This window comes from Triticum aestivum, chromosome 7A (assembly GCF_018294505.1).
Source record: "Triticum aestivum cultivar Chinese Spring chromosome 7A, IWGSC CS RefSeq v2.1, whole genome shotgun sequence".
NCBI lineage: Eukaryota > Viridiplantae > Streptophyta > Magnoliopsida > Poales > Poaceae > Triticum > Triticum aestivum.
The window spans coordinates 67,030,032-67,053,610 of NC_057812.1; the positions used below are offsets into that span (position 1 = coordinate 67,030,032).

The 23,579-nt window shown below is 46.3% G+C and overlaps 2 protein-coding genes, 2 long non-coding RNA genes and 2 pseudogenes across 5 annotated transcripts; 4 read left to right on the forward strand and 2 right to left on the reverse strand.

Annotated features, from left to right (window-relative positions):
* The first annotated feature begins 789 nt into the window (after window positions 1-789).
* Window positions 790-2,954, forward strand: LOC123152408 (cysteine-rich receptor-like protein kinase 10). Its single transcript, XM_044571966.1, has 3 exons — window positions 790-1,813; window positions 2,324-2,534; window positions 2,736-2,954. The coding sequence occupies exons 1-2, from the start codon at window positions 1,042-1,044 to the stop codon at window positions 2,335-2,337; spliced, it is 786 nt and encodes a 261-aa protein (XP_044427901.1). The 5' UTR covers window positions 790-1,041; the 3' UTR covers window positions 2,338-2,534; window positions 2,736-2,954.
* A 6-nt stretch (window positions 2,955-2,960) lies between these two features.
* Window positions 2,961-10,008, reverse strand: LOC123152409 (uncharacterized). The gene is made up of 2 exons (XR_006476182.1): window positions 9,771-10,008; window positions 2,961-3,173 (listed from the first exon to the last, which is right to left on the reverse strand). It is a non-coding gene; the product is annotated as an uncharacterized lncRNA (long non-coding RNA).
* LOC123152407 (cysteine-rich receptor-like protein kinase 10) lies at window positions 5,401-9,033 on the forward strand (annotated as a pseudogene).
* Window positions 10,009-13,568: 3,560 nt separating the features above from the next.
* Window positions 13,569-14,251, reverse strand: LOC123154207 (uncharacterized). The gene is made up of 2 exons (XR_006476724.1): window positions 14,053-14,251; window positions 13,569-13,944 (listed from the first exon to the last, which is right to left on the reverse strand). It is a non-coding gene; the product is annotated as an uncharacterized lncRNA (long non-coding RNA).
* Window positions 14,252-14,427: 176 nt separating this feature from the next.
* On the forward strand, window positions 14,428-16,899 carry LOC123153029 (ketol-acid reductoisomerase, chloroplastic-like; annotated as a pseudogene).
* Window positions 16,900-17,211: 312 nt separating this feature from the next.
* Window positions 17,212-20,482, forward strand: LOC123150425 (triphosphate tunnel metalloenzyme 3). 2 transcript variants are annotated; one of them, XM_044570279.1, is made up of 2 exons: window positions 17,212-18,245; window positions 19,941-20,240. In XM_044570279.1, exon 1 carries the CDS (start codon window positions 17,255-17,257, stop codon window positions 18,239-18,241), a length of 987 nt encoding a protein of 328 aa, XP_044426214.1. In that variant the 5' UTR covers window positions 17,212-17,254; the 3' UTR covers window positions 18,242-18,245; window positions 19,941-20,240. The 2 variants fall into 2 exon arrangements, with proteins under 2 accessions (XP_044426214.1, XP_044426213.1); XM_044570278.1 differs by lacking the exon at window positions 19,941-20,240 and adding an exon at window positions 20,248-20,482 and having other exon boundaries at window positions 17,218-18,245.
* The last annotated feature ends 3,097 nt before the right edge of the window (window positions 20,483-23,579 follow it).

Genomic DNA, 23,579 nt, shown 5'->3' on the forward strand with positions numbered 1-23,579 from the left:
ATTCATTTCTCCGACAAATAATTTCGGACGGAGGGAGCACTAGATACTGATAATGACATAGGATGATGACATGTATCGATATCCAAAAATGAAAACAGATGAGGACATGTATCGATTTCCAAAAATGAAAACAGATGATGACATGTATGGATTTCCAAAAATAAAAACGGAAGAAAATGGAGACTTCACAAAAAATCTGCACGTATTGTTTGCAATAAGAATCTCTTTTTTTGTGAGAAATGCATAAGAATTCTTTGGTAGCCTTTGATTATATATACATTGCTTCAAAAACTGAAAACCCATATATGAAAAAAAAACTGCCTAGCACTGCCAGCAATTTTGCCTTAGCTTCTTGATAGAAATATTTAAGCTGAATCACTTCAAAGAAGCTCGATTCTGTATAGCGTATAGACACAACGCACAAGTAGCGCCAAACACAGGCTAACTAAACTCTCTACAAACTCCGCAACAACAACAAAAGAACTCTCCAAGGAATAAGAAGAAAAATTATGGTTCCAAAGTTTTTTTTTGAGCATCAGTACAAACACAAGCGCTCATATACACGCGAATACACCCATCCCTATGAATGCACACACGCACACCCTACCCCTATGAGCACCTCCGAGAGACTGAGCCGGCATATCATCTTGAGATTTACAAAGTCACCGTAGGCGCCTCGTCGTCGACGGGAACATCCCCTCCCACTGAAAGCGCATTGCCGGAAATCCTGAAATAAATCCAGGAATAATGCGAGCACCAGGATTTGAACCCTGATGGGTTGGGGATACCACTGTCCACCTAATCAACTCAACCACAGGTTGATTCGCAATTATCATTCCAAAGTTAGTTATTGACTAGTCATACTAATACTGATCAACTGAGTTGCGTTAAGGGGCTGGCCAGAAATAAGCAGAAAAAGAAATGGTCTACTATTCCTTTTTCCGGGGGACTTTCCGGGTGACTTGCTGATAAGTACGTGCCACGGCCTGAGTTGATCATCTGGACCGAGAGAAGAACAACAGCAGGCAGTTCTAGCTAGGCATGGCGATCATCCTGCTGCTCTTGCTCAGCTGCCTCACGCCGTTCCAGGAGGCGGCCGCCGATGCGTTCTGCGACAACGTTAAGGTCCTCGCCGCCACCCTCCCCAACAAAACCTCCTCCTCCCCGGTACACTTCGCCACCGCCACCGTCGGCCAAGCCCCTGACATCGTCTACGCGCTCGCGCTCTGCCGTGGTGACATTCTCAACGACACCGCATGCGCCCAGAGCGTCGCCAAGACGTTCGACTTGGTGCGGAACGCCACGCCACCGGACCTGGGGTGCTACCCGGCGGTCTCCTACTATACCGATTCTATCCTCCTCTACAGCTTCAACGACATCCTTGCTCCCTCGATATACACCAATAGTACGGGAGATGAAAACGGTGGCAACCCTCCCTTTGAGAGGTGGAACGTCAAGAACGTCACCGGCGACGTGCCCCTCGTCGCCGGCCTCATCCGCGAGCTGCTGGTGGAGACCGTGGAGAAGGCGGCCAGCGCGACGCCGAGGCGGTTCGCCACGGGCGTCATGGACAGCGGCACGACCTTCCCAATGGTGTACTCGTTGGCGCAGTGCACGCCGGACCTGTCCACCGGGGACTGCCTGGCATGCCTGAATCATCTCCTCGGCTTGATCAACTCCACCATGTCCCTGCGCATGGGAGGACAGATGGGCGTCATACGGTGCTACTTCAGGTATGAGGCGTCTCCGTTCTACCAAGGCCAGCCTATGATAAGCCTCGGGCCGCCGGCTCCGACTCCAACCGAACACAAGAGTAAGCCTATACCCTTGTTGATTCTTCTAGTTATGCCAAGAATTAATTAAGAACTTGTAGAAAACTAGTTATACCCATGTTTTAGTGTGTTTGTTTACTCCTTTCAGTCCGTATGTAGTTCATATATAACTTCATACTGAAATATCCAAAACATCTTATATTTGTGAAGGGAGGGAGTATTTAGTTAGTCTATATGAATTATAATTATTGTGGGAACGAAATAATTTATAAGCCCACATTTTGTGACCAACCTCCAGCTGGCAATTTGGAATTGAGAAGCAGATTAGAGGCTCTTTTGTTTTGAGAATAGATTAGAAGCTTTTTAACCCACAGGGCAAAACGCCTGTTTCATTCACATTGAAAAGACAACCAAATTACAATACTACAGGCGAACAAAGCCAGCAAATGCTAACAGAAGGGGGGGAAACTAACAGCTCAACATGACCAGGATGGAAGCATAATTTACATGAGGAGGGTAGAGCCTAACTTTTGAATACATATTTTTCCCAGGGCAAGCTTACTGATGGACTAGAGATAGCAGTTAAGCGACTTGCTTCACATTCTGGTCAAGGTTTCACAGAGTTCAAAAATGGAGTCCAGCTCATAGCCAAACTCCAGCACAGCAATTTGGTTAGGCTTTTGGGATGTTGCTATCAAGACGAGGAGAAAATATTGGTGTATGAATACTTGCCAAACAAAAGCTTGGATTTCTTCATCTTTGGTATGCATTTGCATTTCTTAATTGAGTTTACATGCTTTTTTTTCTCACGGATTAGAGTGACTAGAAATTGACTCGACATTTTGTTACTGCTAGCCCCATGAGTATATATAGTTTGTATTCCCTAGGTAACTGGCCTGTAAAGAATATGATCATTTACCTTGTCTATTCCCCCTGTTATACTGATATCTAATTGACGTGCAGATGAAAAAAGAAGAGAATTACTGGAATGGTCGAAACTTGTAGCGATAATCGAAGGAATAGCACATGGACTGCTTTACCTACATAAGCACTCCCGGTTGCGTGTCATACATCGAGATCTGAAACCTAGCAACATTCTGTTGGACAGTGAAATGAATCCAAAAATTTCAGATTTTGGGCTAGCAAAAATATTTAGCTCAAACACTGAAGGAAACACAACAACAAGAGTGGTTGGTACATAGTAAGTTTCATATAAATAAAATCATCTCATAAGTATTTATCTTACATTTGAACAATACGCACTAACTTTTACATGTGTCATATACAATTTTAGTGGCTACATGGCCCCTGAGTATGCTTCACAGGGTGTCTTCTCTATCAAATCCGACGTCTTCAGCTTTGGTGTTATTATCTTTGAGATCCTTAGTGGAAAACGGAATTCTGGAAACCAACAATATGGAGATTTCATCAATCTTCTTGGATATGTGAGATTCTATACAGAAACTTAAGCATGCATTTTTTTAATTTGTTGTACAATTTTCAATTACTTAGGAATTAGAAGTTATAACACAACCTCCAATTTGCAAACAGGCATGGCAATTATGGGATGAGGGAAGGTGGATTGATCTCGTTAGTTCATCATCGTTTTCCAAAAGTCACTCGACAAAGATGATGAGGTGCATTAACATAGCACTATTGTGCGTACAAGAGAATGCAGCCGATCGACCAACTATGGCTGATGTTATAGCTATGCTAAGCAATGAGGCTATGATCATCGATGAGCCTAAGCAGCCGGCATATTTCAATGTGAGGGTAGGAAATGAAGAGACATCGACTGCTACAGAGTCATGTAGTATTAATGATATGACTATATCAGCCACACTTCCTAGATAATATTTTGTTCGTGTTACATGGTTTATATGTCGCAGTCTATATTGATGATACTACAACTCTTGTACAATTTATAAGTTTAAGCCGCCCTTCCTAATTGGTGTATAGTCCTTCATTATATTTTTGCATACTTTTACCTAGATTAATTGTTTGTTTATGATATGGGAAATGATTCTGACCACTCCGCCGATCTAGGTGCGGGTGTCCGCCGCCTCTAGCACGTGACGTGTGTCCCATGTGTGGCTCATCCATCCTTATTCCCAGCAAAATAGCATCCACGCGTTTCTCCACCACTGAACCATCTTCTTCCTTGTGAATCTCCTTAAGTTCTTTCACAATGAAGCAAACCTCTAACATGACGGGTGGATTTGTTTGTCAGTCTGAGCCTCTCGATCTCCCCTTACTCCCGTGATCACTGATCGGTGTTCTTGTACGTAGTTGTGAGACCAAGCACTAATTTTGGTTGCCTGGAGCGATGTGGACGACGGTGGTTTGGCGCCTCGACGGCAGGCGGTGCAAAGGGCGACGGGGTTCATGATCGCTACCGCGCTCGGCGCAGCGGCGCTGACACACCACTACTACACCACCAAACGAAGCAATCCGCTGACATAGGGTCGCCCGCCGTTCAACACCGACACCGTCCTGTAGGAGCAACGGCGTCCATGGCTGCCGCCCCATCGAGCTCAACCACAACCGTCGGTGTTGCCGCAGCAATAGTTCATGCAACATGATTTCTATTGCAGAAGCAACATGACCTTTGTTGCAACACAATATGATTTTTTGCAACATGATCTCTATTGCAAAATAATTATGCACTATGACCATGTTGCAAAAAAAACTGCAGACGTTTCTGCACGGTCTCTATTTCAATTTTTTTAACATAATCTCCGTTGCAAATGTTTCTGCAACACTACCTATGCCACAAATGTTTCTGTAGCATTAGCTCTATTGCAATGGTGATCGACGTTGTTCAGCCGCTTGATAACACTAGATCTAGTGGCTCGCAACCCGGCCGATTTTTTAAAAAGATCAGCCGGCAGACGCATAGTTATGCATGGTGTCCCAAAGGCATGGTTTTGTTTCTCTTTAGCTGATGTAGACATGATTTGGACCATATAGGAAGAGTATGCAGATAACGAACACTTGTATCTTCTTTTCCAGAAGATGGTGACCAATTGATAGAAACTTTGGCTGATCTGGTAGATATTCTGTTTTTTTTCTTCTTTTCTTTAGTTAGAGATTTAAGAGAAGAAAAAAACGATTCTTCCACGGCAGCCACGACTTGACTTTTGAAAGTTCTGTTGGATTAATTTCCATGGAAATTTTCATTCTTGAGAGTACTAAAGAAGGTGACATCGAGAATTGACATTTGGACTAATTCATTGTTCTATTCGGTCCTGATTTTTCGTGTGGACACCCCTGAATTCCACCTAATCTTGTAAACCCAGTCCGTAAAAAGAATTTGTACGATGAAGCATTACACCGTGAAGAATTATTTCATCCAAGAAACAGGTTTTTTAGGGAAGTCCAAGAAACATGTGACGCGGATGATTGAACGTTTCTAATCTACGGGTTGTCGGACTGATACTGAAAGCAACGCAATGTTATTTAAAGAAAATTTGGGTTAGTATGGGTCGGTTTGAGGGGGGAAAGCTATAATTCCTGAAATAATAAGCTTTGGGGGAAAGGCTAATTGAGTTTAATTTCGTAAACGGTTTTCTTATGCAAAAATGCGAAATGTAGGACGAGCTCCATGATCACGTGCTAGGTGTCCTTTTCCCATTAATCTCCCTTTGATGTTCACGTCCTTCCCACTGTTTCACAATGTACATATTTTTTAAAAATTAATTTAAATTGCTTACCACATATGGCACGTGGTCATAATGTACATATCTAAACATGGCACATAAATGAAAAACCGACATTGCCAATGTAATTAAAAATATATCATTTTGATGACACCAGAAAGAAACAATGATAAGCATGTGGATATTTACAAAACACCGGAAAAGTTTAGTCGCTGATTTTTTTTGAGGAAAAGAAGTTTAGTTGCTAAATAAATAAACAATATTAATGAAGTAAACAGGTGGCACCGATGATTTACGGCTTCAAATCTATGGACTGTTGGTCTGATCGCTGAAAGCAACAAGCAAGCAAGGCAGTTAGGACAAGGAGAAATCGAGCGGCCGGCCGTGCCGCGGTTAGGTAGCTAGCATGCTGGGCGTCCTGCTGCTCCTCCTCCTGCTCATGCCGCTGCCGGCGACTGCAACGGCACAGCTCTGTGGCAGCGGCGGCAGCTACGTAGCCAACGGCACCTACGAGTCCAACCTCGCCGCCCTCGCCTCCACCCTCCCCGCCAACGCCTCATCCTCCCCGCAGCTCTTCGCTGCCGCCACTGCCGGCCAATCCCCAGACGCAGTGCACGCGCTCGCGCTCTGCCGGGGCGACTTCGCCAACGACACCGCATGCAGGGACTGCGTCGCCGCCTCCTTCCAGCACGCGCAGTGGACATGCCCCAGCGACAAGGCCGCCACCGTCTACTACGAGTACGACAACGACCAGAGACCAGGCTGCGTGCTCGGCTTCTCCGGCGACGATGGCTTCCTCAACCCAGCGGCCAATCTCACCGGGAACGGCACTCTCTTCCAGGCGTGGAACACGGGGAACATCTCCGGCGTCGCCAGTGTCATCGCCGCCGGCGTCCACGAGCTGCTGACCGCCACGTCCGAGGACGCAGCCGCCAACGTGACGAGGCGGTACGCCACCGTGGTCATGGATTCTGCCCCGACGCTCTACTCTCTAGCGCAGTGCACGCCGGACCTGTCCGCCGGCGACTGCCAGGCGTGCCTCCAGCGGCTCATCGGCATGGTCAACGCCACCACGTCTGTGCGCCTGGGAGGACGGATCTTCGTGCTGCGTTGCAACGTCAGGTTCGAGACTTTCATGTTCTTCGATCATCCCATGCGGCGGATCAGTCCATCGTCCAACGCTCCGGCTCCTCCCACAGGCAAGAGTACACTTTGGTTTCTGTCTCCATCCATACGTCGTTGCACAAACACAATTGAAAGGTTACAAATTCATTTGCTGGTGGTGGTTCCAATCTTGATTTAGTTGGCATGCTATCAGTAATTAGCTACTCCCTCCATTTTCTAAGTATAAGTCTTTTAAGAAATTTTACTAAAGACTACATATGGATGGATGGATGTAGACGTATTTTAGAGTGTAGATTCATTTATTTTGCTTTGACAATAGATTCATTCATTTATTTTGCTCCGTACGATAATTTGTGGATGTCGAATTTTAAAGGTCATGGAACGCAGCCTTGGGTAATTGCTATATCTGTAGCTGCTCCACTAGCACTGGTTGCTTTCTGCGTCACTGTCTACTGTCGTCGCCTCAGAGGAAGAAAGAACAAAAATGGTGGGTAAATTAGTTTCTGAAATGCTACTACGTACTATGTAGTAGTACTCCGCTAAATATAAAGAGATTTTTGATTGCTTGGAGGTTGCTCACCACATACTCCATGCATGTGGTAAATATAAAGAGATTTGATTAAGGGGGGCGCATATTGGGTCAATTCCCAATTTTTCAGGTGCAAAGATACTACGAGAAAAACGTAGTTACAAGTTGCAAGAAGGAGATCAAGAACTAGTATGGGATATGGAAGCAGGATTATCCGGCTTCACAGTTTATGATTTTCACGAGATATTGGAAGCTACAAGTAACTTTTCCGAAGAAAATAAACTTGGAGAAGGAGGATTTGGCCCTGTATATAAGGTACATACATGATATATCATACTTTATATAATCCTCACGCATTCTCTAATCAAGAGAAACAAGAATATGCTGTATGTATTTGATTTTTTCATACAATTATTTGAAACTGTGGAGGAATATTAATTGAAATTGTGATTAATTTCCTTGTACTCATTACTTGGTAGTTTTGAATTAAATTGTGCACCATAATGTAACACGATTGAGGCATAATATCATCTTTGTTTCCCTAGGGTCATTTTCTTCAAGGATTGGAGATAGCAGTCAAGAGACTTGCTTCACATTCAGGACAAGGTGTCTTAGAGTTCAAAAATGAAGTTCAGCTCATAGCCAAACTTCAACATAGAAATTTGGTTAGACTCTTGGGATGTTGCTCCCAAGGAGAGGAAAAAATATTGGTCTATGAATACTTGCCAAACAAAAGTTTGGACTTCTACATATTTGGTACATATTTGCATTCCCATATTTATATATATTGTTTAACAATGATGCTTGAAACATGATAGAAAATATGTTACTATATATTCTTTAGAAATCCTATGTGCGTAATTGCACTCTCTTGAAATTTGAGTGTGCAAATTTTATCATTTACATGTTTTTCTCTCCATGTATTAACATTTAGATCATGTGCAGATGAATGTAGAAAAGCTTTATTGGATTGGAACAAACGTCTTGCAATAATTGAAGGAATAGCAGAAGGACTTCTTTACCTACATAAGCACTCTCGTTTGCGTGTGATACATCGAGATCTTAAACCAAGCAACATTCTCTTGGACGATGAAATGAATCCTAAAATTTCAGATTTTGGCCTAGCAAAAATATTTAGCTCAAATAACACGGAAGAAGACACCACAAGAAGAGTGGTTGGTACTTAGTAAGTTCTATATCAATTAGATCGCGTACAAATATTTACATATACTAGTCAGCCATATAGTAACTTGACGTATATATTGCATCATTTTAGTGGTTACATGGCTCCGGAGTATGCCTCCGAGGGCCTATTCTCCATCAAATCCGATGTATTCAGCTTTGGTGTCTTAATTCTTGAGATCCTTAGTGGGAAAAGGAATTCTGGTAGCCATCAATGTGGAGGTTTCATCAACCTCCTCGGATATGTGAGTTCATAAACACCCATATAACATGAAGTTAAATGCTTTATTAACCTATAGTATTGTACCTAACTATATGGTGAAATTGCATATAGTCTTGGCAGTTATGGGATGAGGGAAACTGGATTGATATTGTTGATGCGTCATTGACTCCCAAGTCTCCCCAGCAGAAATGATGAGGTGCATCAACGTCGGACTACTATGTGTGCAAGAGAATGCGGCTGATCGACCGAACATGTTGGATGTTACTGCAATGCTAAGCAGCAAGACAATGCTCCTGCGGGGGCCAAAGCACCCGGCATATTTCAACCTAAGGGTAGGCGATGAAGAGGATTCCTTTGCTACCCACTCCTACAGTGTTAATGATATAACCATATCTGTAGCAACTCCTAGATAGTTTTTCTGTGTCATGTGTTTTTTCACTGAGCCAATGCAGAATCAGTGGTATAGTACACGTTGTACACCACATAATTTTGAGGGTTATGTAAGCACAATTGCTTCTCTAAATCATATAGGATTGAAGTGCATTTGCAGTGTGGAAGTAGTCAATCAAAACCATAATTGTGTTTGTTATAAGCTTTCGTAGAAATATAGTGCGAATGGATCAAAATATTAATTCTAAAAACTATTATCAACCTCCTCAGATATGTGCGAATGGATCAAAATATTAATTCTAAAAACTATTATCAACCTCCTCCGATATGTGAATCAAGACCCAAAAGTTTTGGCTTTATTACAAACAAGGCCAAAATTTGGACAAGTCGGGGCTAGAAATTTCGACAGCATAACGCGTCGTAAAGAATCCAAATCAACAAGAATGGTGCAGCGTTCATTCCAAAATTAATTCATGCAATCCAAGTGCAAGTCAGTCAATACACTGGATGAAACAGTCCATATCATCATCCTATCAAATCATTTCCCCGACACCACCACCACGAAGCCTAGGGCTAAAACTAAACGGTTATAAATAACGCTAATGAACACTACCTTGAAAAAAATACCTCAAAAAAAGGCCAAATACCACACATCTTGAGTTTCTATTTTTTTTTTCTTATTAACAAATAAAAATTGACTTCAATTTTTTTTTTGAGGGAACTACGGCGGGTTGAACTCATTTTATTGATTTTTGTTTAACAGAGTATTTACAAAGAAGGCGAAAGAGAGAAAGAGAAATTGACTTCAATTTAACACCACCACCCCATTGATTCGGCTCATACAAAGGAACTATGGGCGATTAGTTGATACGAGAAACAAGAGAGGTTACCTAAATCACCCATCAACCAGTCACGGAGATGGAGCAGAACAGGATGACAAAATAGGAGGGCTGCTCCGATGATGCGAGATGTACCAAGATACAAAGCGAGATGATCTGGAAAGTCCGAGCTCCGGGCGTCCGGTCTGTCGAGCAGGGAAACGCGTGGGGCGGCGCACGAACGGCATCAGGCGAGAGATGAAAACGCTAGCGATCGATTTTTTGCCCTAGAAAATGGAAACACTAGCGATCGATTCCCTTCGGCGATTCTTGCGTGATGGGGGCTCGGTTGGGTTGAGAAGCTGTGTGGGCTGAGGCATGGGGCTGTGTTAGCACGCCTATGGCTGGGCCTCTATAGGGCTACAAATCTGACCAAAATTCCTACTAGATGTACAACACTAGTTGGGCCACAGCTGGGGACTATAGCCCCCCAGCTGCCCCTGGCCCAATTCCGCCCCTGGATTTACTCCCTCCGTCCCATAATGTTTATGACGTTTTTTACACTACACGAATGTGAAAAAAGTGTAAATAAAAATAAGCGGTGTTGCTCCTTAACCCCAACTAGCTAGCAAATTTGTCCGGTCTGCATATCATGTGCACTATTGGAATCTGTTTCTTTGTCGGCTATCCAGTGTACTTGGCGAAGGGCCGAGTATTGCAGTCGGCAAAAGGTGCTTGGCATGCACCCTTCAGGCGAAGCGGGCTTTGTCAGGTTCCTATCATGGGGAACTTGGCAAAGCCTTTGTCAAGTGTTAGACATGCGGACTCGGTAAACTAAAGTGGCTTGATGAACAGCAAACAGAACGACATTTGCCACATGGCACCAACATGTGTCGACTACCTAAGGCCCGACAATACTCGGTGAAGACCGATCCATTGGAGAGCTCCACATGACATTCAAGTTTGTAAAGTACCGACGGCAGGACACTCAAAAAAGAGCCGAGCTTAGTTGTCGAGTGCCCGACACTCGGCGAAGGTTGATTCACCTGAGAGCGACGTGTGTCCTTTTGTTTGCCTAGTACCGTTCCCGACACTTGGTTTCCTTGCCAGCTGGCACACTCCCAAAGCCTTCCATGTGGTAGCCTTTGTCGAGTGTCGCAGGCAGGTGCTCGACAAATACTACCTGGCTACCATAGTGCGCCACATGGCAGACTTGTCGAGTGTTACACTTAGCATACATGCATTTGGCGTGTGTAACACTCGATAAAGCTACGGTGAGCGGTTTTTCAAAAAGATTCCCAGGGTTTTTTTGAGGGGTAAAAAAATGTTTCATAATTATCCCTGCTTTCAAGCGTATATTATCAATTCATATATCTCACATCCCGATGTCTTGTAAGTGCAAAATGCTTAGTTATAGCCTTTTCAAAATAAGAGTATCAATCCCCCCCCACAGAGCTTAGGAAATGGTATAAAGGTTTATCTAAATGTGCCTATGAATTATTTTAGATCCCAATCTAAAGCAGTGTGTAAGTGAAATTATTGCAATAGCATGCTGACAAGAATTAAAGTGCGCTAGAATATCACTGAAGAACAAGAGAGTAAGGCTAAAGGCGTTCTTAGGGAGTCCGGATTCACCACTAAAATTTATGCTACTTAATCGTGTGTACCTAGGAAGTCTCTGATATGAACCCTCTTTAATGGCTTTTGTTTAATTCACCAAATAATTGCTTTAGTTGTTCTTAGTCTTAGTAAAATCTGACAAGGTTAGAGCGAGACTGAAAGAGTGAAAAAAATATAGTCAGAGGCCCACTGGCGGTTGTTGATCTAGGCTACTTTCTGAAATATATATAGTAACTAAAAAATTGATAGATATTTTCAGGAAAAATACTGCATAGTATTGTAAATTTTCAACTTGTTGCGTCCAAAAGTAGAGTATACAGTGCTATTTCACTGTGTTGATTCCTTTTAAGCACAAATAAAAAAAGAGGAAGATCAAGCTTCATTAACTCGAAATAGGCTTTTGTCTCGCTTCATAAATAAGGCAATCATGTCCATAGAAGTAGTTCAAGTGCGAGAAAGTTTAGGACCTGTTCTGATCTCCTCCAGCTTCCATCTTCTCAAATTCCTGGAGTGAATCTGTCTCGAACGGTAGAAGCCAGGGAAACCCAGCTCCACGAAAGCAAAAAGTGAGAGTTGAGAGTATTTACAGCGGTGTTGCCACCGTCGAAGAAAACGATTTGTTATTCTCTCCCTCGAAACAGAAAATGATTTGCTAGAGGAGCGGCTCCCTCTCTCCGAAATCACTAATTAAGGAGTACTCGTTGCAAAGAACACTCCACTTTCTCAGGTCGCGACAAGTGGCGCACATGCCGCCACTTGTCGCAACCTGAGAGTTTTCCCTTTTTTCGTAGATCCGTTTATTCAAAAAAAATTATCTCTTAAACCGTGCGTCCAAATCTCGAACCGTTTTCACCATTGGATTCCTCGCGTCGAGATCTTCAAAACTAGATCCCACGTTGATAGGTTTTGACGAACTTTTTTTTCACGAAAAAACCGGACGAAAAAAACCGGGCGAAAAAAACGAACGGGGAGCATGGTTTTTTTCCCTTTCCAAAAGAGGCACGTCCGTGCCTCTCGCGAAATCACAACCGTGTCTCTCATGAAAGCAAAACCATGACTCTCGTGAAAGGAAAAAAAACAGAAAACACGTTTTTTCGTTTCTGAGAGGCACGGCCGTGACTCTCACGAAGGCATACAACCGTGCCTGCGAAGCAAAACCGTGACTCTCGCAAAAAAAAAAAACAGAAAATGTGTGTTTTTCCCTTTCCTAGAGGCACGGTCGTGACTTTCACGAAAGCACAACCGTGCCTCTCGCGGAAGCAAAACGTGACTCTCACAAAAGAAAAAAAAACAAAAAACGTGTTTTGTTTTTCCCTTTTCCGAGAGGCACGGCCATGACTCTCGCAAAAGCACAACCGTGCCTCTCGCGGAAGCAAAACCGTGACTCCCGCGAAAGAAAAATAATAGAAAACGTATTTTTTTTTCGTTTTTGAAAGGCACGGTCGTGACTCTCGCTAAAGCACAACCGTGCCTCTCGCGGAAGAAAAACCGTTACTTTCGCGAAAGGAAAATAAAAGAAAACATGTTTTTTTTCATGCAAAAAAATTCAATTTTTTTTGATCGAAAAGCTAAGAAAGACCGGGGGAAAACTAAAACATCGAAAAACCCGGAAAAAAACCCGTTTAAAAAGCCGAAAACGCGTGCGGAAAAATAAAAAAACTAAATCCGAAGGAAGCGTCCAGAGCGTGACACGTGGCGCTGATCGTTGCGAGGCTCCCAAAGGAGCGCTCGTTAACTAGTTGCTCCCCTCTCTCTCGTACATAATAGAGCTGGCCGAACTGGGCTGGCTCCAGACGGCCCGTTATGGCGCTTAGGCAGGCCAGCAACGCTGCCAGCCCATGCTAGCGATGGAGGAGAAGCGTAGCTATGCTGCCGAACGGAATGACTTCTCTACGTGGAGCAAGAAGCTGGATTCGTGGAGTTTGGAGAGTTGGGATGAGTTCCGAACTTGAACTAAATAAGAGATTTGCTGGGGCAACAATACACACATGCCACATGCCAGGAAGCAGAAGAAAAAGGCTATACCCGATTCCTCAGAGTAAAAAGATCAGGATTCATTAACTATATTTAAGCTCAGATCGAAAAAGCAGTACAAATTTAAGCGTATATTGAGCAAATTACTTCTCTGCAGGAGAAGTGTAGACCTCAAGCATATATACACGGCTGCCTAATTAACGTGTGACCTGCTAGTTTCAGATCATAATATATAGTAGTACCGAATCTCTGACCCAACCATACACCATTTGCACATATGTAAACGAAGACTATCTATACTGGGCTGGACAACAACGATGCAACCAAACTGAAAACGCTAAGCAAACTACAAAAAAACTGAAAATCACTCATCGATCTAGAGTATCAAACAAATTTAATCTAGAGTATCAAACAAATTTAACCCTGCATGTTGATGGCGATCAGGCAGACCGAGGCCCCGTCCTCGATGCCATGGTCCGCGAGCGTCCGGGCATCCTCCAGCCCCTGATCGGCGAAGAAGAGGAGCTGCTGCTGCGGGGGAACCCCCTCCTTCTCCATGATCTTCGCCTTCACGCTGCCGACGGTGTCCGAGCCCTCGACCTCGAGATCGTGGGCCGTGTTGTTTAGCAACCTCACGTGGATCTTCATCGATCTGTCCAACAACAAGCACTTCAATCAGCAACCAAGTACTTCGAACGGTAGCGAACTAGCGATCGGTTGCTGTTTAGATCGGGACATGCTTAGAAGCTCGCGTGCGTACCTTGAGCGATTCTTATGGAGGGGGCGGCGCGCCGGCGATTGGTTCCTGGGCGGCGGCTGGGCGGTCGTCGGAGAGCGGGGTCGAGATAGGTCTGAGTTTTGGCTGCGTACAGGGAGGAGACCGCGCGGTGAAGATTTTGTAGGTATGTTATGTAGGGTCACGGGCCCACGAGCATCCGAATTGGACTCGCGCGTGTTGCTTTCCGGGAACGGCGCGTGTTTGCCTCTACTACGAGCTATCTCCGCTCTACGCATAAGACGACGAATCATAAAAGGAACCCAAATAGCAGATATTATTCATGTTTTTGACTTTGATGTGAAAAACGCTCTTATATTATGGGACGGAAGGAGTAATTTTAACAAAATCCATTCTCTGATGTGCACTTAGTAATTTAAGTTGACTGAACATATTCCACCACATAGAAAAACACCGCACGCCACCTCTTCTTCCACCCCTTCAAACAGCCACACACCATGGCCGTCTCCCAACCGTCGTCGCCCACCTCCTCAGTGACACCCACACTCACCCCCTTGACCAACCCAAAATCCTAGGAGGCTCATCCTCCTCCGTCGCCTTCTCCCCGGCCGTATCCCACCCCACGTGCGCCCTCGCCGTCTAGGGCGTGTGGCGCCATGGTCGCAGCCTCGGCCAAGGTTGGCGCCACCCATGCCGTCGCTCGACATCGACACCGCCATGTTCAACAAGGAGAAGGTCTCCCTTGTCAGCCACAAGGAGGTACGCACCCCCGCTCCCACACCATCACTCTCGTTATCCCTCCCATGATTAGGTTTTGACGTTTTGTTCTGTGTGTGTTGTACCCTGTAGTACATCGTGAGGGGCAAGCGGAACCTCTTCCCGCTGTTTTCCGAGGTGTTCAAGGGCGTCAAGAAGATCGGAGTCATCAGATGGGGCTCCCAAGTTCATCCCAGCTTCACTTTGTTCCCCTCGCAGTACAGTTTCTTCCCTCACTCTCGAGATTTAAATGTCTATCTGCTCGAGACACCACTTGAATGTAAACATCAGTCGGTGTGATCGAATTGGGTGACAAATTTCACACATATTTGTCATGTTCTGCTACTTGGGTTCAAAGTCCGTAAGTTTGTGCGTTGGCTCACAGTTTTCGGAGTGCTTTTTCAAGGTCCAGAACCTGAAAGATTATTTGGTTCAAGCCAAGTCTGACGGCATCGTTAAGGTTTGTTATTATCATGCATGTCCAGTTTTAGACATGGGATTGAGTTTTTGCCGTGTGTTGAGTGAAAATCTCCGAAGCTTTCGCTTTGCAGCCCTGAGTGAAAACCCACAACTATTGTTTATTGTTTTTTTGGTTTTACAACTTGCACTGGGCACTATTTATCACTCGTTCCTGCTTAAAGTGGCATTTGATATTGTACAACTTGGAATATGAAAAGCATGTGACAGCCGATATTCTGTCCCATTTGGTATGTACTCCCTCCGTAAACTAATATAAGAGCGTTTAGATCATTACTTTAGTAATCTAAACGCTCTTATATTAGTTTACAGAGGGAGTACTTTGGACTATCATGTCAGTTGGTCAATAAATTGTCTTTTCGCTTCCAGACTGGTCTTAGGAAAGGATCTAAATCTCTTGAGGAAGCACGTGCAGCTAGATTCACTGAGGAGAACGGAACACCGGGAGACATTTCCGGGCAGTGATCTTCTGCTTCTGTTGATCCTAGATTCTGCACAGGTGCGCATCATGCTCACTAGCTCTCTCCGTGATTTTAAGATTTCCTTTTCAAGTGTTTGTTTGGATCAGGCTTAGGATCAGGATGATGTTTCCTTGCATCCTGTTGGTTTAATTAAATAATTTAACTTGTATGCTCTCTCTGGAGCATACTACTACCTCTGTACGTACGGAGGGAGTATTTATTATTCACTGCATGATATAATTGTCGAGTCCCGCCATCAGTTTATGCGTTGCAGGCAGACAACTATGAGAAAATCTTCTCTCACATGTAACCAAAGAATATTCTTTGTTTATCTCATGGATTTCTTCTTGGACATTTGCAATCACATGGCCATGATTTCCAAAAGAACATCTGTGTGGTTGTTGTATGCCCAACGGGAATGGGCCCATGGGTTCGGATGTTGTATGTTCAACGTACGCTAGCTTTACTATTCACCCGGTATGGTATTTTGAACACTTCTCAACTAACGATTTGGTGTGAAGGCATGCAGCTATGCACTAAGCACATGCGTGCATTTGCTTTTGGATGGTCGGTGCACTAGGCTGTTGATAGAAGGACAACCAATGTTGCTCTTGGAGGGTGAGTTGCACTAGGATCCCCGTTCACCTTTGCTACTACTCTAGAACAAGGAATACAAGAGCGATATCTTTGGGGAAAGAGGTGAACCTATTTTCCTCTTCATGACATCTATGGTGCCTATTATATTTTGCACTGTAACTAACCAGTCTGTGTCTAGGAATTTTGTTGGTCGCTGTCCATGGCATTGCGGAGGCTCTGTTTAAGAGATACATAGAGCAAGGGATGGATGACGAGTTTGATTGTTCTCAAAGGCCATCTCAAAGAAGGTATGCCGCCATCAATTATTATCTTTTTGCAGACATCTTTCATCTTTACTTGCAATTTCCCTCTTTTTACCAGGGGGATGCTTGAAGTGAACAAGTACTTGAGTGCAAAAAGGAGTTCAACAAGGCGTATTGTGCATCATTTTATCCCTCGAATGGACATACTGTACGAATATTATGAAGATAGTGTCTCTAGAAGTGAAATCAGGAGTGTTGTGTTGGGTGGCCAGAGGTTTTATGTAGATCTTTTTGCTATTGAAACTACAACTTTTCATCCTGGTTCTGTCCATGATTAAGTTGGATGCGATTATGTTGACTGCAACACTGCCCGTGCTGAAATAGTTGACCAAAAGTTCGTGTCAGGCAAGTTGAAGGTGTCCACGACATGACCCATGTTGCAATGGGTGGGCGCAACATGACCCATGTTGCAATTGTCTATGACCGAGTTCGGCGCAGAAGGGCCAACAATAGAGGGGATTTATTGCGATCATAACTATGGGATCACACTCATGTCAGAAAAAAAAAAGTATAGGATCACACCCTAATTTGTGTGGTGTTTGTCACGTATAAGGATGCAAAACTAGAATGTCACGCGCGCGGCGCACGGCTCGCCTCAAAGGAGAGGATCCGGATAGATATGCAACCGCACCAATGCGTCCACGCATCGTTCCCCTGATCGCTACCCTCGCCCGCTCGCCGCACCCCAAACCCACAGGGCCATCCCCATCCAGATCCATCCGTCCATGCTGCGCCGCCAGCCCACCCGCATCGACCTCCGCAGCTCCGACCGCGACGAGCTCGAGGAGCACCTCCGCTCCAAGGCCGCCGCCAAGTCCGCCGCCGAATCCACGCCCCTCTCGACCCCGCGCCCCTCCAACCCCATCTCCAACCCGCTCCTCCGCCTCCTCCACCCGCCGCCCGACGCCGCGCCCTCCAAGGCCCAGCGCATCGGCCTCCACCCCCCGCCCCCGCAGCCCTAGCCGCCGCACCCCCACCCCCATGGAGGTCGAGATCAAGCTCCGGCTCCCGGACGCGGCCGCGCACGGGCGCCTCTCCGCCTTCCTCGCGCCGCGCCTGCTCCGCACCGACGCCCAGCGCAACGTCTTCTTCGACGCCCCCGCGCGGCCCCTCGCCGCCGCCACCGCGGCCCTCCGCGTCCGCCTCTACGGCCCCGACGACCGCGCCCCGTCCCGCGCCGTGCTCGCGCTCAAGCGCCGCGCGCGCATCGACGCCGGCGTCAGCCGCGTCGAGGAGGTCGAGGAGCCCCTCGACCCGGCCCTCGCCCTCGCCTGCCTCGACGACCCCGCCCGCCTCGGCGCCGTCGACTCCCCCATCGTCCGGCTCGTCTCCGACGAGTACGGCGTCGGCGGGGACAGAGCGCCGTTCGTCTGCCTCGGCGGGTTCCGGAACACCCGCGGCGTGTACGAGCTCGGGGAGGGCGAGGGGCAGGGGCTCGTGCTGGAGCTCGACGAGACGCACTTTGATTTCGGCACCAACTACGAGCTCGAGTGCGAGACCGCGGAGCCCGACCAGGCCAAGGAGGTCCTCGAGCGGCTGCTCACGGTCGCTGGGGTGCCGTATGAGTACTCCCGGAGCAATAAGTTCGCGTGCTTCATGGCCGGGAAGCTGCTTCCATGACTAGGTTTGTGGTTGGTCTTTAGCATGTCTCGTATGATGATTACACCATGACTGCTATAAAACTTGTGTTTCATTAGCACTTTCTTGCGACAATAAGCTTGTTCTGCGGCGAGTGATTTCAAATCTCTCAAATGTAATGTTTAGGTCTGTTACATTCTGGAGTTTCTGGTATCCAAGAATACTATCTTCGGTGGCAGCATAGCAACACAAGGGTTTGCATTTAATCCTCGTAAAAAAACTTGTCCTGAGCATGATCGGACAACCGCTGGGTAGAAGGCGGGGTGTAATGGCTGGTTGGGGGGAGGACTGAATTTCATCTCTGTGTCCATTTATATACAGGAACAACAATCTAGGTTAGGAACAAACTGAATGTCGTATATCTGCCACACCTTAGACAGAGTTCCTTCTCTTATGGTTATGGGCAATGAGTCTGTTGTTGCTTTCTCACCACACCACACCGCATCACATCTGATGTGCGTCATTCTGCTCTCTGGATTGCAAATGGTGCATCCTTAATTTCATCCACTGTTCAAGAAGGCGCTATTAGGCGCTCGCCTAGGCGCGCTTAAGCGCTGGGCGTTGGCATAGCGCCTCGCTTTGGCCCTAGGCGCTCAAAAAAGCGGCCGGCGAGGTCCTCCGGCGAGAAATCAGCCTCTCCGGCGAGGAATCAGCTTTCTGAGGTGAGAAATCAGTCTCCCCGGCGAGGATTCGACCTCCCCTGCGAGGATTCATCCTCGCCGACGAGGGATTCAACTGCCCCGACGACAAATCGAGCTTCTCCGGCCAGGGATTGAGCTTCTCCGGCGAGGGATCGAGCTTCTCCGACAAGGGACAGAGGAAGAGGGAGGGAGGCAGCCTCGTGCAACGAGACAGAAAGGACGAGGGGGGGAGGCGGCGTATGGAGGAAACCTAAATTTCCTATCGACTGCAGCAGACGAGAGCTTTTAGTAGGAGGATATGAAGATGGGCCTATGGTTTAGTGGGCTAGCCCAGCCCATCTAGCTTATTTCTTCACGTTACAGTACTAACGCCTAATTGCGCCTAATTTCGCCTAATCACGCCTAAGCTAGAAAAGCGCAAGTAGGTGCCCAAACGCATAATTAGCGCCTAGCGCTTTTTTGAACTTTGATTTCATCACCTCCCTAATAAGCTGCTTCTTGTCTTGACCCACCTATGGGAGACCAGCCGTTCTCTTGTTCCGATACAGCATGGAGGCAGCTGGGCTGTTGGGGTAGTGCGGACAGGATCCTTCGCCTTCTCCCTTGGCAGTCTCTTCAACACAAGGAGACACCACTGCTTGCGCGGTTGTGCCAATGCTGATAGTGAGGCTGCTACTGTTTCCTGGTAGGCGCTTAGGTAAATTGCAACTTGTGTTGCTGCCTCCACTTGTCGCACAAAACTTTCACAGTATTAATCTGAACGATCAGTTTTATCACATAAAGATGCTGGACTTTAGTGATAACAGGGAAGACAGGTATACATGTCTGCTGACTGCAGTATATCTGGGCAAACATATGTACAGTTTTGCTGGATATATATAGTGCAGCAAAATTCCAGGTTTAGTTTCCTTGAAAGATGTGACGCTGCTTGTCCACCAGGGCTACCATCCTTGCCATGACCTGATGGTATCTGGGCTCTCATCCTTGAGAACGAGGGTCTCACCAGTCAACTTCTTGATGAACATTCTCTGGATGTGCAGAACGAGGTGGAGAGTCGATGCATCCTTTTGATGTCGTAATCTGCCAGAGCGCGTCCATCGTTGATCCTGGATCTTTGCCTTGACACCGTGGATGGTCTCTGATGGATCGACACCGATGATAGCTGTCCTGCGGATCATGGTCTCGAACTTCTGTAATCTCAACATATAGTATAGCATGGGACAACAGTTGTTGTTTCACTCATGCAAAACTCGTAACGATGCCTGCTTTAGGAAAGTTTTCCCTGCTGTTCCCACTAGTGCGATTTCTGTTATTGCTCTGTACTTACCATTCTGGGCAAATTTTCAGAAACCAAGACTTTGAAAATGACAGTGCGGCGGAGCAAGGTTGCCGGTGGAGATGGCCACTGAGGTGTTCCATCGACGACTCATGATAAATTCTTGAGCAACTTGTTGCCTCGTGGTTTGATGGTCCGGCTAGCTTCTGCTGTTCTGTTTTGCGCTGTTGGTTGTTAATCTTCAGAATTGTTCTTGTTCCCTGGGTGTGGGAGGATGTCTCTGCTGTGATGCGTTGGTCCTTTTTATGGTGCTGAGTTGATAGCTCTTCATAGTTTGATATCCTTCCAGTGTTCGTTAGCCTCTGTGCTTCCGCAAAAAACCTGGTGTACAATTTTGCTGGGTCGTGAACTGGTTGGGTTGCATTTGTGTTATCAATTTCAGCAAATGAAATTAGGAGCAAGGCTCTGTTTCTAAAAAAAGAAAAGAAAATGAAAAGCCACCGTCAGGAATTAGAACTTGTTCGGATTCAAGGACTAATTAACAGCAAGGGTGACTTGGTGAGAAATCCTGTTTTGATCAGAAGAACTATGTGATTTGCGTGCTCATTCGTACCTATAACCCGATGGAGATTGCACCTAAATCCTTCTAGTGGTGTGCATCATTTGGCATATCAAGTAACTCATTCCAAAACACCAACTTACGATATACTCCCTCTGTCCGGAAATACTTGTCCGAGGAATGGGTGTATCTTATCTAGATGTATTTTAGTTCTGGATATATTCATTTGTATCTATTTCTATGACAAGTATTTTCGGACGGAGGGAGTACTAGACTACTCCGAAACAAAACAAAAAACGGATGGAAACCAGTGACCTCCTTATTGGAGCCTTGTTCAATCTAGACTGGGGCATTGCTCGCAGAGACCAGTTCCTTAACCGAGTCATCTTCGAGACAATGTGAAAGATACCATATGTTGAGTTAATTCATCTATAGCCCAAACTAGCCCAGACTAGCATATATAGACAGAGGGACAGAGATCAGGTGACTTGTCCATAGCAAGTCACGCTGCAACTTGCGGCTATGCATCAGCCATTCAAACACCATCCAACGGACAGCAGCCATCCAAAACAAAACACCTCCCACTTACACGCTCGGTCCATGCAACGCAGCACAGCCGAAACAAACATTAGTTTTTCAGCTCGTTTCCAGTCATTAGTTCAGTCAGTTAACAATACGAACCTGTTTGCGTTATATAAATGGCATTGTATACTGAGTGCAAGTGATTATAATTTTTCCAGTCAGTTAGGATATCTTCCACGTGAACCCTTGAATCGCACGTATACGTCTGCATAGCACTATTCGAACATGTTTTGCCATCCAATCCACATCTATCCATCGACTCGTCCAGATGTCCTTTTTACCGCAAACTGGAAGCAAACCGAAGGGAGAGGAGGACTTTGCCGGTGTCCGGGCCGCTGCCAAGCACACGTCCGATAATCCTGACCCACCCAAAACCCTCTCCCACGTCCGATAATCCTGACCCGTCCAAATTGTTGGTGTCACATTCATGTCGGCCCAGGAGCAGATGTGACCTCCCACTATAGCTGGCATTGAAGCGGTGTGCCGGCCAAGAGCGCCGCACGCGCCGCTTCCTGATGCACGTGTCTTCTCCCTGCATTTAAACGGTGCTCGTCCGTCTGCCAACCGCCATTAAACAACATGCCGCTTGGTTCATGCAAAACACTAGTCGCATACAGTTCAAACTATTTTTCCACAAAACGGATGAAATTCATGCAAACATGGCCGGATTTTTATACAAACATGTCAGGTTTGTTCGTCACCGGTGGACGTGAGGTTGGCAAGGAAAATGGTGGCGCCTTGACTGTCATCGTCCCACCGGACCGGCTGATGGTTCACCGGCGGCGCGTAGGAGGAGCGGCTGTGGAGTTAGCCGGGTGTGGCCGCCTTTATATCGCGGATTCCGATGAGGCAGGGCGTCCGGAGTGCATCAATGCACGACGTCGGAGTGGGTTTCTTGGTTGGCGAGCCTGCTTAATGGTGGACACCGGAGACACATTGCAGGCGGCGCCCTCGACCGGCGCGCCGCTTCAATGGCGGAGGCAGTGAGAGGTCGCGTCCGTCCTGAGCCGACTTCAATGTTGAGCGGCACGCTCTACATTGGCATGAATGCGGGCAGCTGGCGCCGGGTGGGAGCGCACGCGGGAGTGAGGAGGGCTTTTTGATGGGCCAGGGCGGTGAGAAACGGGCTTGGGATTGGTCGGGACTCCCGCAAACCTCCTCTGCTTTTGTCTCCGGTTTGTGACAAAAATCACGTACGGACTGCTCCGCGGACTGATACAGAACCACGTTGGATGACTTTCTTGGTCTGGACGGTTGCAGGAGGTTTGTAGGTCCACCTTGAAGATGCTCTATAAGTGACTAATAAATGATGATCACTTGCACTCAGTATACAATGCCATTTGTATAACGCAAACAGGCTGAAAAATGCGTTTTTTATTCTAAACTGATTGTTACTGTTAATTGACTGGAAAAATGTTAGTATTTGTATTTCCTAATAACTTTGTTCTGGCTTGTGCTGCGCTGGATGGACAAGTGTGAAGGTGTTTCTGCTTTGGATGGTTGTCGTCCCTTGGATGGCGTTTGAGTGGCTGATGCATAGCCGCCAGTTACAGCGTGACTGAGATCCCGTGACTTGACATGGGCTTGTCACCGGTGAACCAACGAGCGGATCAACGTAAGCAGTAACCCACCCTACAACTAGGGTGGGCATTCGGTAGAAACCGAAAATTCGGTTTATACCATTCGGTTTTTTATCAATGTCGGTTATCAAAACAAGAAACCGAAATTGTCAATACAAAACAACTAACCGATAGTTCGGTTAACCGACCAATTCGGTTCAGTTTTCAGTTTATACCGATTGCGTTGTTGCTAAAAGGTTACAGCCAACGCTCCTGTGAACACCCTGATCGCTGAGCACCTTATATAGCTGAGCCCTTCTCCCTTGAAGCATAGCTAACCGATGTGGGACTAAACAAGTACCACTCCAGCCGCTGTACCCTCCCCATCAGCCAACGGAAGTAGCAGTTGTATTTGGGCCATGCAATTACGTGGACGGGCCCTATCAGCGGCTGGAGTATTTGGGCCATACCTGGGCGCGTGGCCCTTCTTGTTGGACACATTCGGCTGCCGTGACCGTGAGCGGTTGCCGCGTGCCATAAAATATCTGGCGAGACGTGCGTCCGAGCGGGAGCTTCGACGGGAATGCGTGTACTTCGGTTTTGCCATCGGTATTCGGTTAAATACCGAACCTACCGATTCCAATTCGGTTATTAAACATAAAAACTGATTTTAAATATATCAGCAGCAAAAACCGAAAATTCA